Raw genomic sequence first — 13,887 nt, forward strand, 5'->3', positions numbered from 1 at the left:
GAGCTAGTGCCTAAAGAGGTTCCTACAATAGAGAAAAGAAGGGGAAAGAAAGAGCAAGACCCTAAGAAGCCAACGGTCTCTGTCATTCAAGGTCCAAAGCCTGGTAAGCCAACCGATCTAACAAGAATGAGACAAATATTGGTGAAGCTCAAACACAACCCACCTTCTCACCTGAAGCTCACTTCTCAACCTCCATCTGATGCCGTTGCTCCTCCTACTCCTCCAAAGAATGTTCCCGAAACCAAACCCACGGAGGCCGTTGCTGCTGCTTAAAATAACCCTCTTTGGTTTTCTTTTTTTCATTGTTTACATCTGTGTGAATTCGGTCTTTACATTTCGTTATGTGTGTTATAAACAGCTGAGAGATTGTTATGGGTCATGCGTGGAATGTTGTTATGATTAACATAACTGTGTCGTATTGGAATGATATTTTTCATATTTATTTAAATTCAATCAGAAGCCATTGAAAAGTGGTTAATATCTCACAAATGAATCGGTTAAAGGAGGGGTACACGTAAAACGTCAAAACGCTACTTCACATATCAATCTCTAATATACTCCACCTCAAGATTGGGTTTGAAACCCTCTTTGGTTCTGTTTTTCATTACTTACATATGTGTGAATTCAGTCTTTGCATTTCATGATGTGTTATAAACAGCTGAGAGATTGTATGGTTCATGTCATATTTTCATTTTTATTTATATCCAATCTGAAACCATTGAAAAGTGGTTAATATCTCAAATCAATAGGTTAAAGGATCCATCCATTTTAGGGTTAAAACGTAGGGACGAGAGTGGAGAGGTTTACATAAAACGTCAAAACGCTACTTCACATATCATCATCATCAAACTCGTGTGATAATAAAAACTCACAAACAATAAAAGAAAAGAGAATCTCAAAGGTGAACGTTTTACAATAGTCTTTTCTTTTCTTTCTTCCTTCATCTCCCTTGTAAGCTTGCAGGGGACCTGCAACCTCTCTCGCTGCCTGCGTCGTCTTCCTTTTCACTTGCCTCTAAGCAAATGCCATTGTTGTTGCAGACACTTATCTCCGAGCTAGCGTTGCTGCTTGTTGCTAGTGGAGAAGAATCTGAGACATTCATCGGTCTACCACGTGTATGTCCAGACCTCACACTGTACATTGATGATGCTGGAATGTTCGTCATTAGTGGTCTCAGATTCCCTGGAATAGTTCTACGTATGTCCTGTTTTCATCAAAACGTTTGATCATCAGGTAAAAACACAATTCCCACCACTGAGGAAGAGAGAAGAGAGAGAAATGCATACCATATGCCTTATTGCCATATCAAGGGACTTCTTGGAGAGCGTTCTTCCAAATCCTGCACTGTCTGGTGATGAAGACTTTGCAGACAAGTTACCATGAGGAGAACCCCTGTCATCTGATCTGGGAGGAGCAAGTTTCCGCATGTTTATTACTCTCTCTACCATTTTTGTGCCCATCATCACCGGACTGACATTGTCACTGGCTTTGGAATATCCACGATTAACCGCAGGAACAGAGCTACCACTAGAGTACATTGGTGCTCTTCCTCTTGATGGTGAACATGATTGCCGTCTTGGTCTTCCTCCTGGAGGACCCCCTGGCTCGACAGAACCAGAACGAGGGCTTGGAGCTCCGGGTCTGCCTCTTGTTGCTGAAAGTGGCCTTTCGGGTAATGTTGTCCTTAGATTTGGAGGAGTTTCTAATGAGAAACCAGGCATGTCTGACGGCTTCCATGGTCTTGACCTCACTGTAGGAGATGCTGCACGAGATAAAGCAGGGTTCTTAGATGGTGTTGGCATAGGCTTTGCTGGCGCTGGAGAAGAAGGCTTGATCTGGGATATTGTCGGCTTTGCTGTAGCAGTTGCAGAAGCAATTGGGCGGCGAGTTGGTGTAGATGACCTTGATATGGTTTTAGACGGAGGAAGTGTGGGTCTTGAGGTTGGTGTTGAAGATCTGGCAGTTGATCTTGACAGAGGTGTTGTAGACCTTGAAGGACCTGCAGATTTTGTGGTGGTGCTGGGGGTAGATCTAGTGGCTGAACTAGCAGATCTAGTAGTTGAAGTAGTCGGCTTAGATGTAGTAGGTGTGAGCCTAGATGATAAACTTGTTGACCTACTCATAGGTGTGGGCTTACTCGATGCAGATACTGTGGACCTACAGCTAGTCAAAGAAGGTCGAGTAGATGAGGAGACGGTGGCTCGCGAAGTGGGTGTTGAAGGCCTTGAGGATNCTCTACCATTTTTGTGCCCATCATCACCGGACTGACATTGTCACTGGCTTTGGAATATCCACGATTAACCGCAGGAACAGAGCTACCACTAGAGTACATTGGTGCTCTTCCTCTTGATGGTGAACATGATTGCCGTCTTGGTCTTCCTCCTGGAGGACCCCCTGGCTCGACAGAACCAGAACGAGGGCTTGGAGCTCCGGGTCTGCCTCTTGTTGCTGAAAGTGGCCTTTCGGGTAATGTTGTCCTTAGATTTGGAGGAGTTTCTAATGAGAAACCAGGCATGTCTGACGGCTTCCATGGTCTTGACCTCACTGTAGGAGATGCTGCACGAGATAAAGCAGGGTTCTTAGATGGTGTTGGCATAGGCTTTGCTGGCGCTGGAGAAGAAGGCTTGATCTGGGATATTGTCGGCTTTGCTGTAGCAGTTGCAGAAGCAATTGGGCGGCGAGTTGGTGTAGATGACCTTGATATGGTTTTAGACGGAGGAAGTGTGGGTCTTGAGGTTGGTGTTGAAGATCTGGCAGTTGATCTTGACAGAGGTGTTGTAGACCTTGAAGGACCTGCAGATTTTGTGGTGGTGCTGGGGGTAGATCTAGTGGCTGAACTAGCAGATCTAGTAGTTGAAGTAGTCGGCTTAGATGTAGTAGGTGTGAGCCTAGATGATAAACTTGTTGACCTACTCATAGGTGTGGGCTTACTCGATGCAGATACTGTGGACCTACAGCTAGTCAAAGAAGGTCGAGTAGATGAGGAGACGGTGGCTCGCGAAGTGGGTGTTGAAGGCCTTGAGGATTTTGAATTTGTCGTCAGTGTTGATGATCTTCCAGTGGGTGTGGCAGGTCTTGATCCAGGTCCTCCAGACGATGAAGGTCTACGACTTGCTCCACTGGAAGAGCTCAATCCAGGAGAAGAAGTTTTTTGCCTAGATGTTATATGGTTCCTTGCAGCAGGCTCCGTAGAGGAATTCGCCAGCTACGACAGATAATTCATAAGGTTACCATAACGAAGTAATGATTCTAAATATAGACAAAATAAAGTTCAGAGATCGAACAACTAAAACATTCAATTAGTGTGTAATATACAAGAATTGATTTAGGATATTAACTGAAAGTGTGATACTCTAAACAAAAAAAATCTAGAGCAATTTACTAGTGAAAATCATGAAACTTGAGATGTAAACGTCACAGACTGATGCGGCAGGTTAAACCAGCAGTGGCGGACCTGGCGGTTCATATAAACAATAACAGCAGAGCTTTATTTTAACACCGGTTGCACTACTTTAGGTTGTTTATCTAGTATCCAGGAGTTGATAAAAGAGGTCAGAACACTAAGCAATAATATTCTTACCCTAGAAGTCAATGTAGCCGGGCGACTCTTTGCATCACCAGTCTGACTCATCATAGTCCTATGTGATTCCATCTCCAGCGATGGAAACAGAGGAGTACCTGGAGGGGTCAGAAGCCTTCAAAAGACACAAGGAGAAGTTAGAGTCGAAATTATAAACAGATAAATGATTTACTGTTCAAGAAAGCATATGAAAGACATAACAGAATATGCTGCATCATTCACAAAGATGATGAACACTTGATGCAGCAAAATTCTAAACTTGATAAGCATCCAGTGCAGGACTGACCCCAAATTCGAGTCTACTAACTTCAACAGATGCCTTATATAGACAACATGATAAAATGTGAAGAAACAACACAATTTCAAGGAAACAAAACTACGAGGCAACATACATCAATTATCAACAATACTACCACATATACATTACTTCAGAAACCTCATGGTTAACATACAGCAAATCACTAACTACACTATCACAAAGAATACTTAAACCGCTTCCACTTAAGGTGGCTAAGAAAATCCAAAAAATCACTGGTGAATATGTTCACATACTGAGAAGTGATGAACCATAGCATCGCAACATGAAAAATTGTGACTAAAAAAGTTACCATTCATAGTCATTTTTATCGCCTTCAGAATTGAGAAAATCATCAGGAGTAGCAGTCTTCCGAGGCGGTGGAGCACCACTTGAGATGTTAAAAACCGGTGAAGTTCCAGGCTTTGAACCTAAACAGATCAAACCCCCCCTATCAATTCCTAATCAACAACCTTCTACACCAAACTCAGAAACAACATGATGCCACAAATTTAGAAAGAAACAAAACAAAAAAACATATTCTATCAGATATATACCTAAAGGAGAATCAAACTCATCAGGGTTGTTGTTAAGAAGAAGATTCTCCTGCTCTTTCTCACGACGTCTCATCTCAAGAAACATAGAAAGCTCTTCATCTTTCTCAGCCATCAAAGAAGCTCTAAGCTGTTGCCTTTGCCTCTCTGCTGAATCCAGCAATAGAGACTCTTTCGCCCTAAAACTTCGATTCATTGCTCACCAAACTTACAGATCAAATAGACAGACTAAAAAAAAAAAAACCTAACTTAGCTTCCAATTTACTCCCAACGGAAAATAATTATCCTAAAAGTTAAATTATTTTTGTCTACAAATTGAAACGAAAAATCGAAACTTTCACAGGAACCTTAACTTGCAAATACATTTTTCAGCAATTTCCCATTTGAAAGTACTACTAAGTTGAAAGGGAAGAACAAAAAGAGTAAAGTTAACTTTTTTTTTTTAATAAAAGGAAGAAGAAGACACGAGCTTTCTCAAAGAAACCGCCATTGTCGAGGAACGGAGCTCAAGACCCTAGCCCAACTACAGTTTACGGAGATAAAAACCCAGAAGCAGAAAGAAAGAAAAAACCTAACAGAGAGAGATTTTGGGAGATCGAGGGGGAGAGAGAGAAAGAGATTGAGGAGAAATTGGGAGAGAGAGAGAGAGAGAGAGAGAGAGAGAAGCGAGAGAAAGTGTGAAGAGGAGTGGCATTGAGTGTAATTACTAAGCTTTGAGATCGGTTAAATTGGAAACTTATTCATAAGTTTTAAAAAGATAAAATAAAATAAAAATAAAAAAGTTTAATTTTGGGGTTTGATGAGAATTTTTTTTTTCAATAGTTTTAATTTTCATATAGTGAGTGAGTGACGGGACATGACATCTGGACTGTGGTGGTACCTAATGTGCTATCAATTGTTTCTATCGCTTGAAGCCTAAGGATTCAGTATTCTCTGATCTCTGCATCTGCTATCTTATTTTATCTCATTTTTTTAATTGTTTATGTGTTTGTTTTACTCAATGATTATTCCGATGTTTTTTGTTTCTTTTTGTTTTTTAAAGATTATATTGTCAGATATCTTTGAATGGAATTAGTATTTTATTATTCAACCATATGAACAATGATCTTGAGATTGTTGTATTATATATATAATCAGGTTTGTTGAACCATATAAAGAAATAGTTTCAGAGTGGTAAGGACCTTTGTTTGAAATCCTGATTATTAAATTTGAAAATATATAGCTATAGACAAGGCTAACTGATTCAATTGGAAATCAGGTTTTCCACACATTATTTTGTTTTAGTCTGTCATTAATTACCTACTGATTAGGTAACATACATATATACTAAATTTCTTGTTTTAGAAACGATTTTTAAATTTGTTCAAAAAAAAAACGATTTTTAAATATTCAAAATATATTTATTTAGCTAATCATTGGCAGTGGTATTTTGGGAGGGGTTGACATTTTGAAAAGTTGGTGGGTTGGATAGTTAGTCACCCGATGTATTATTGAGTTGTGGTGTCTAGTCTAATTTATAAGATCTAAGATTCAGTCCAACGTTGATCGATTAGGCCTACAAAGATAGTGTATAGTACATTGTGATAGTTAAAATGTCTTTATTTGACAAAGAACTAGGTTTATCATGCACAAACACACGCAAGTCATTTTGATATCAGTTTTGGAAAATAGAGCGCTCGTGTGGCAGAAGAAGAATGCATAAAAATCAAAATTTCAAGATACATGTTAATAAATGGTGTGGCATATGTGTGGTTGTGTTGCAACATCATTCGGACTGTTTGAGCAAGTGTCGTATTCGTTTGAGTTGTAAAAGACCTATTTTATCGGATATTTAGTTCAAAGTTTTTTTTGTTAGACAATATATGAAAATTTCTACTTTGTTAACGAGAACTTGATTACAATTTGATGACTAAAACAAATGTTCACACAAGTTCGATGACATACACAACTTGCTTAATTAAATTTAAATTGTCCAATAAGATAGACTAGTCATTAGTGAAGCCGGAAGCCCATACGAGTTTGATTAAATAGACTAAAAAAACTCAATACTCCACTAAAATACCATTGGGTTTGGAATTGTAACCCGTTCGGACACATTGGTGAAAACTGTTATGCCACAATCGACAGTCGATGTTGCTAATTTGGAAAATACGACGAAGTCATTTGTTTTCCCTAGAATTCAAACGATTAGCCTCTATATGAACTTCTTGAAAAAAAAAAGAAAAAAAAAGAAGCTCATATAAGAAAGGGAATTCTATGAAGAAAAAGGTTTTACATAACTTAGTTTGATGAAAGAAACAAAATCCAATGGTCCAATAAGACAACAAATATAAAGGACAAGATATTGCTCGGACGATTTATATGGTCAAGGGCATGCACTATGTCATAGTCACCACCGTCACATAACCGATGAACACCAACATGTTCCAAAAAAAAAACAAAATATCTGGAGAAGGCATAGCCAGTAGATGTCAAGGTGGTACAGAGTCTGTAATAAATGAAGTATTATGTCAACATCGAAAATCGATAGATTTGATTATCTAGTGTATTTCTTAAAGACTAAAACTAAATAAGTTAGTTCAAAATTCGGATAGTCACATAATCTTTAACTTGTCAATTACATCTAATGAAAAATGGAATACGAAAACTTATTCATCCTCTTCATATTCACCCTAAAATGTATCATCAACAATAATGCAATCAAATCATCAACAATAATGCAATCAATTGATGTTTGATGTTTATGATCAAACACATTTTGTGTCCACCACAACATAACATATGCTTGCTTGTTGTTTTGGTTTTTTCCCACTTTGGGAAATAAAACTGAACATAAAAACCTACACGAAACCGCTTGGTTTTGGCTAGATTTCCACCTATCAAACATAATTATCTATATATACACTCAGAGAGAAAGAGAGGGAGAACTTGATTACTTTATGATGATCTGAGTATTTATTTAATCTTATGGCATAAACTGAGATCCCAAGCCGAAAAAGGTGATGGGGGGAAGAATAGAGGTTACTTATTTGATGCACTAGCTACACTTATCATTCTAATAGAAAGCAACTTAGGTTTGGTCTTCTATGTTTGACATGCTTATGCCCTTTTACCCCTCCTTTACATGATTCCACTTATTGATTAACTTCGAATTCCAATAACAATGGTCTTTAGTCTTCTTAAGATCGTCCCATCCCTAATTGTTAGTGAATCTTGAATAGTTTGCCTAAATTTTGAATAATGATCTCTGCTATAGTTTATTGCAGTTTCTGTTTTCTCTATCAGGGACTAATATATAGAGTATTGTCACAGCGTGTAAACTTTTGATAGTAGAGTTCTCTAAGACACAACCTTGTGAAAAGTCAATAGAAAACAATATTTTTTAAAAATTATTACCAGTATATATGTCATACCAAAATGCATCACTAGGTGACGAAATTACTTACTCCAAGTTGCAACAATCTGACCACAACCACAAGCATTCGTTGCTATCGAGGTCACATGAGAAAAGTCTCAAAATGGAATCAAACCAGAAAAAAGATAAGTAATCTAATTTTTATTATTATCATTAGAGAAATTGCAGTAGAGACACATTGAAAAAGACTCGAAACCATAATTAAAATAACCCAATAGATGGGTTTGCTCCCACACGGATTATTCTAACGACAATCATTGCAATAAAAACTAAGATATATAGTAACTTTTTTTTTTTATAATTTATAATCATAGCTTGAACCGGACCGATTCAGAATTCTCAAACCGGCCGGTCCAACTAAGAAGAAACAATAGGATTCCGGTTTCATCAAGCTCTGGTTCCGGCAGCGCCACCACCGTCGTGGCCGTTCTTTCCAAACCCCGAAGCAAAACTAGTGTTGAGATCAGAATACATGTTGACAACCTTGGAGATGTTTCCGTTGAGTTCTTGAATCAAAGCCACGTTTTTCGACATGTTATCGGCCATCCTGGATTGGTGATTGTCGTTGACTTGTTGGATGAGTGATCTGTTTCTGTCCAAAACTGATTGCACTTGTCTGAAATTCCGGTCAAGATTCTCCCACATCGCCGGATCTTCTCCTCCATGCTCTGCTTCCTCCGCCACGTTCCTTCGCCGTTTCGTATCGCCGTTCCTCTTCATAATAATTTAATTTTGTTTTGTTTTATGTTTTGGATTTTCGCAGTGTGAGAGAAATCAGATATTTATAGTAAATATCTTCTGATAAAATTGGGACACCTAGGCTATATAGGTGAGTAAGGGTTCTGTCTCCACACCACACGAGTAACAAGAGCGTGTGTGTCACCGTAGACGAATCTATCTGATGTCAAAGAACACGCAACGTGAGGGAAGGTTGTACTAATGAAGAAGTTGTGAAGTGATTGGGTGAGAGAGGCATAAAGTACAGAGCTTTTTATGCACTTTTCTTGGATTTTTTTTAGATTAAAAACACAATGGAGAGAGAGAGAGATAAGGATCTTGTGATTCTCTAGTGCAGAAATATCTCGAGATATTTATTTAGTAATAACCTTTATGGATGATTGAATAAAATAGGGAAAAAGGTATATGGTGTACGACTTGCCACCGTGCAGAACCAAATTCCCATACGCATGATCATCTCATGTTTTCATATCTAAATTTGCCTTTTGATTTGGTCAGCGTTATTTTTAAAATCACTTTCTTAGAGTTTTTATTCGTTAGCTGACAAAATATCTAAAATCCCAAATTTAGGATGTTAAACAGTGTATTGTTAACTAGAGTGTTCAATAGAGAGAACACATCAACAAACAACAAGAATTTCTAAGAAACTTTATTTTTTTTAGTTAATTCGATTATTTAGTGGAAGATTATAATAATTCGCAAGATATTTTTTGAACTAAGATAAGAATTTGGTTCCCGGAACCTGGGCACTAAGCCACTAACCCAAAATAAAAATTCAAAAGCACCACAGTGAAATCACACGATTCTCCTCCCTACTTTGTTCTTCCATTACGAAGAACACCACTTTATTGCACTTTTTAGTCCTACTCTTCTCAGTTCTCATAGTTTCTCTCTAATAATTTATTCTCTTATAACAAAACGAACAAATTCCGATAGCCAAATATTGCCAAGAGCTATTCAAGAACACGAATGGCCACATGGTTAGGTTTTAGTTTCAATCCATATCGATAAATATCACAATTTGTTATATGCATCAATCCTGGTTCATGTTGTTACATCATACTGAGAGTTATTAGATAACAATCACCCTTTAATGACACATGTTTAAGATAATGGTTTGTCTAAAAAAATGATTCTAAACATCTGACAATGGCGATGCACAAACAACTCGAATCATCAAAGATGATAATATTAGGGACCTCTATTATTCAATTAGTTTCCTTACTTTTTTTTTTCTTTTTTTTTTTTTTACATTAGTGATCTGAACTTTAAAATCCCACAGATCCAAATAAACACAAAGAAAGAAAAATCAAATTAACCTTTGNAAAAAAAAAAAAAAAAAAAAAAAATCAAATTAACAAAGCTAACTTTTGTTCGAAACAAAACAAGGAGGAAGGCTAATGGATAAAGCTTGTCTCAAATGCAACTCATGAGCATGCCAAAAGGGTAATTCCACTTTAGCGCCTCGTTAACCTGCAGGAAAACATTAAGAAAAATGCAACACAAAAAAAACACTCAAACCACAAGACAAATTTTTTATCCGTTAAAATTAGGTCCAGCGGTGAGAAAGAACAGTGACACAGTTTGTCTCAGCACTTGGATCAGTAGTAACTCCATTTAATGCTTTATGAAACAAAACCGGAACAAACTGGAAAGTAAAGAAATAAAGCTTTGATGTGATCAGAGAAGAGAAGAGGAAGGCTCAAGGAAATTTTAGTTGAGAAGATGTTGCCAACCCCTTCTTCAATAAGTATATATCGCCAGTGTCAAAGTTACAAACTACTTGGCCATACTGTAACAATGTTCTACTTTCCATATCAAACCTTCTTATCTTCCCTAGTGTTTCTTTGATTGAGTTCATCAAGTCTCAATTTATTTTCTGTTAGTCAATTGGCTCAATGGTTGATAACGAATATAGAATCTTGAAGTCCTAAAATTTCAGAAATTGTATGCGGAAGTCAAACAATATGACAAACTACAAAAGAAAAGAACAAAAATCCTCCATGTTTTCACGTTAAGGATCTAATAATCAGAACTAGATGAACACTTCTGGAATCAAAATTTCGTATATTTATAGTGGAAAAAATGTTAACAACTTGATATCCTGTATACAATAAAAGTAAACTTTTAAAAGAGTCCTTAACAGAAATACAATAAAGAAAGACTAAAAGAGTGTGACATGGATTCTATCGGTGCATTTCATGAGGTGGAAAAGGATGGTAAACTAGTTTTGGTATACCATCACCCCAAGTATTCTCCTATACCCCAAACACTGACGGTAACCTCCTCCGCTGACCCTTCTTTTCAACCTCTTTTCTTATGTCCTCATAGACGATGGAGTAAAAACGCGCCGTCTATTATCTATTCAACCTTTCATCTGCCCAATGCTTCCCCCGAGTACACAACGGATTCTGGTGATCATCATGTAATGCCTTTGTTTTGGTGCAACAATAAAAAATTTGATAGCAGTGGTGGGTGCTTCGTATGCGGTAATTCAAATTTTGGCACAGACTATTACTTTTGTGAGCACTGTAATCAAAGTTTCCACAAAGAATGCGTTGAGTCTCCACTTCAAATCAAACATCCTTACCATCCTAAGCATTCTCTCCAACTTTCCCATTATAGATCTCAACTTCGTGATAATGAGTGTACCTATTGTAGAAGAAGTGCATACTTTCTCCTTTATCGTTGCACCATATGTCAGGTTTTTATGCATCCAACATGTGCGATGAAACCAATACCCTTTGTTATAGACCCACCTAAAAAACATGCCCACCCTCTCACTTTTTTCCCCAGACAAACTTCCTTAAATTGTGACGTTTGTGGTTTGTTGAGAAAAATTTATCCCACCTACGTTTGTTTCAGATGTAACTTTGTTGCTCATAATGATTGTATGAATTTCCCAAACATCATCAAGATATCGCGTCACCTACATCGTATCTCTTTCACTTTTTCTCTTCCATCCAGAGAAAGGGTTTGTGGCGTTTGTCGTCAAATTGCTAACGGTGATTATGGTGCATATACTTGTGACACATGTAGCGATTATGTTGTTCATCCAATATGTGCTATAGAGAAGGATGTGTGGGATGGAAAAGAACTCGAAGGTGTACCAGAAGAAGACGATATAACACAAGATGATGGACCGTTCGAGGTGATATCTGAAGGAAAGATACTTCATTTTCTTCATAAGCGTTATCTCCAACTTGAGGTCAGCAAAGTTTATGACGAAAACATGCTTTGTCAAGCGTGTGGCCTTCCTATCTATGAAGGTAACTTCTATGTTAGTATGGCGCGTGAGTACATCCTCCATGAAACATGTGCTAAGGCTCCCCGTAGAATCCAACATCCGTTACATCCTCATCCACTACATTTGGAGGTTGATGAGAGAAGCTTAAATGAGAGATATACTTACAGTTGCATCGCTTGTGGTTGTCTTTCTCTTGGATTTGCCTATGTGTGTAAATACGGGCTATGCACGGGGTCGTCGTTAAAGCTAGATGTAAAGTGTGCTCTAATTTCTGAGCCGTTTGAATACGAAGGTCATGAACATCCCTTGTTCCTAGCTTTAGGCCCGGAAATAAAACCCATATGTCACGTATGCAAAACAGAATGTCTAAATCCATTAAATTGCATCAAATGCAATTTTATTTTATGTTTCAAGTGTGCAACCTTACCATACAAAGCAAGGTATAAACATGACCCACACTTTCTCACAATTTCATGTGGTGAAGAAGTACGTGCGAAAGAATGGTGTGAAATATGCGAACTTAATCTAAAAGATACATACACAGAAGTATTCTACCGGTGCAATGAGTGTTTCACAACTTGTCATATCGAATGCTTACTTGGTGGAAACCCAAATATGAAGCCCGGTCAATATTTCTATATGAGGGGATCGTGGATACAAATTCTTCCCAAATGTAATACTTCTCGACCATCATGTCATTCTTGCAAGAAACGTTGTGTAGGGAGAATATATGCTTTACACCGCGATCGTATAGCATGTTCATATTACTGTATGGAAAATTTGTATGAACGTTTGTATGACTTTCGAATGGTGAGACCAAATGTTGACAAAAGAAGGTATAGTTTCTCAAAAAGATAAAATAAATAAAAGTGTAGTTTCTCTTTGACGGTCATGCTTAGTCTCTTTGTATTCTATTCTATAATCTTTTTTGACTTATATGCTTTAATTTTGTACCATTCAATTTATGAATTATGGTCAATATAATTTTAATCAAGTAGTTACTGTATTTTAGTGGGAGAATGAAGTTTTCAGAAGTATTGGATAGGAATTACACACGATTTAATGTGGAGTCATACATGATTTTAATTGTGAGTTAATTAAAAATAAATTTTATAATTTTGATTTATAAAGAAATGCTAAGTGTTTGTGTGTTTCGGTAAGAAAAGTGAAATCTTACATTTATATATATGATTTAGAGTGGAGAGAAATATTTGAAAAATGAGGAGTACATAACTTTTTAAAAATACTAGCTAGTGTCATATTATTTTATACTCCATCTTGGAATCTCTTGACATAACATAATATCTTAACTCTAATATACATACAATTATTCGGATTTGTAGATATAGGCCTTGTTCTTTTGCACGTCGCTAGCGATCCAATCCAGCGACATAAAAATTAACTTTATTTTAACCTAGATTTGAAACAAATATGAAATTAACGACTGTTTTCAGGTCAGAGAGAAGGAGTTTAGAGTGGCAAGAAAATCCAGCTATGTCAGCGACAAAAAACCTGGGAAAGAAGCTCTATAAAAAAAAAAACCCAATGACTTTCAGTTGTTGTTGTGCTCGTCGACGACCTGCAAACGAACAGAGCCATACTTTCATGTTAAGTTTACGGTTTAGTTTTAAAATCATGAGATTTTCATGACACGCAATTTTTAAGTTATTGGATGGACTGTTTTGGTTTATATTTTCTAATATAGCGTTTAATTTTTAAATAACCACTTTATCGTGTACAGTAGTACTATATAGCTTACCAACTTTTCATCATGTTTTTGGATTTTGAAAGGCATGATAATATGGATGGTTTTTAATCATGTTCATGTTGTAAAAATATATACAGGGTTATGACGTGATGAGATAGTAAAAAGAATTTAATTACAATTTCAACAACGTATTAATCGTCATTATTTTGTCATGACTTGCTCTACATTATTTTGTTTATAATTTTTTCAATATTATTTCCTCTTTCATCATGCCATGTAATGTAATTAGTAATTCACGAAGAGAGAATGTTTACACATTCTAAAACCACGACAAGAGACACTTAACTCGA

General features: G+C 37.0%; 4 protein-coding genes across 8 annotated transcripts in view; 2 read left to right on the plus strand and 2 right to left on the minus strand.

Annotated features, from left to right (window-relative positions):
- LOC104792852 (clathrin light chain 2) overlaps nucleotides 1-453 on the plus strand; it is a 2,696-nt gene extending 2,243 nt beyond the window's left edge. The window contains exon 4 of one of the 3 annotated variants that reach the window (XM_010519095.2): nucleotides 55-453. In XM_010519095.2, coding sequence (XP_010517397.1) covers nucleotides 55-273 — 219 coding nt within the window. In that variant the 3' untranslated portion in view covers nucleotides 274-453. Of the gene's footprint in view, nucleotides 1-18 lie in introns of all 3 variants that reach the window. The other 2 variants (XM_019247009.1, XM_010519094.2) reach the window with 2 other exon arrangements.
- LOC104792853 (flocculation protein FLO11-like) lies at nucleotides 747-5,067 on the minus strand. 3 transcript variants are annotated; one of them, XM_019247010.1, is made up of 6 exons: nucleotides 4,433-5,067; nucleotides 4,189-4,306; nucleotides 3,581-3,695; nucleotides 3,018-3,205; nucleotides 1,287-2,223; nucleotides 747-1,204 (listed from the first exon to the last, which is right to left on the minus strand). In XM_019247010.1, the coding sequence occupies exons 1-6, from the start codon at nucleotides 4,623-4,625 to the stop codon at nucleotides 941-943; spliced, it is 1,815 nt and encodes a 604-aa protein (XP_019102555.1). In that variant the 5' UTR covers nucleotides 4,626-5,067; the 3' UTR covers nucleotides 747-940. The 3 variants fall into 3 exon arrangements, with proteins under 3 accessions (XP_019102555.1, XP_010517399.1, XP_019102556.1); XM_010519097.2 differs by having other exon boundaries at nucleotides 1,287-1,870; nucleotides 2,656-3,205; XM_019247011.1 differs by having other exon boundaries at nucleotides 1,287-1,445; nucleotides 2,240-3,205.
- Nucleotides 7,966-8,844, minus strand: LOC104792854 (protein EARLY FLOWERING 4). The gene has a single exon (XM_010519098.2). The coding sequence runs from the start codon at nucleotides 8,562-8,564 to the stop codon at nucleotides 8,232-8,234; it is 333 nt and encodes a 110-aa protein (XP_010517400.1). The 5' UTR covers nucleotides 8,565-8,844; the 3' UTR covers nucleotides 7,966-8,231.
- LOC104792855 lies at nucleotides 10,708-12,859 on the plus strand. Its single transcript, XM_010519099.1, has one exon. It carries the CDS (start codon nucleotides 10,762-10,764, stop codon nucleotides 12,685-12,687), a length of 1,926 nt encoding a protein of 641 aa, XP_010517401.1. The 5' UTR covers nucleotides 10,708-10,761; the 3' UTR covers nucleotides 12,688-12,859.

This window comes from Camelina sativa, chromosome 6 (genome assembly GCF_000633955.1).
Source record: "Camelina sativa cultivar DH55 chromosome 6, Cs, whole genome shotgun sequence".
NCBI classification, from domain to species: domain Eukaryota; kingdom Viridiplantae; phylum Streptophyta; class Magnoliopsida; order Brassicales; family Brassicaceae; genus Camelina; species Camelina sativa.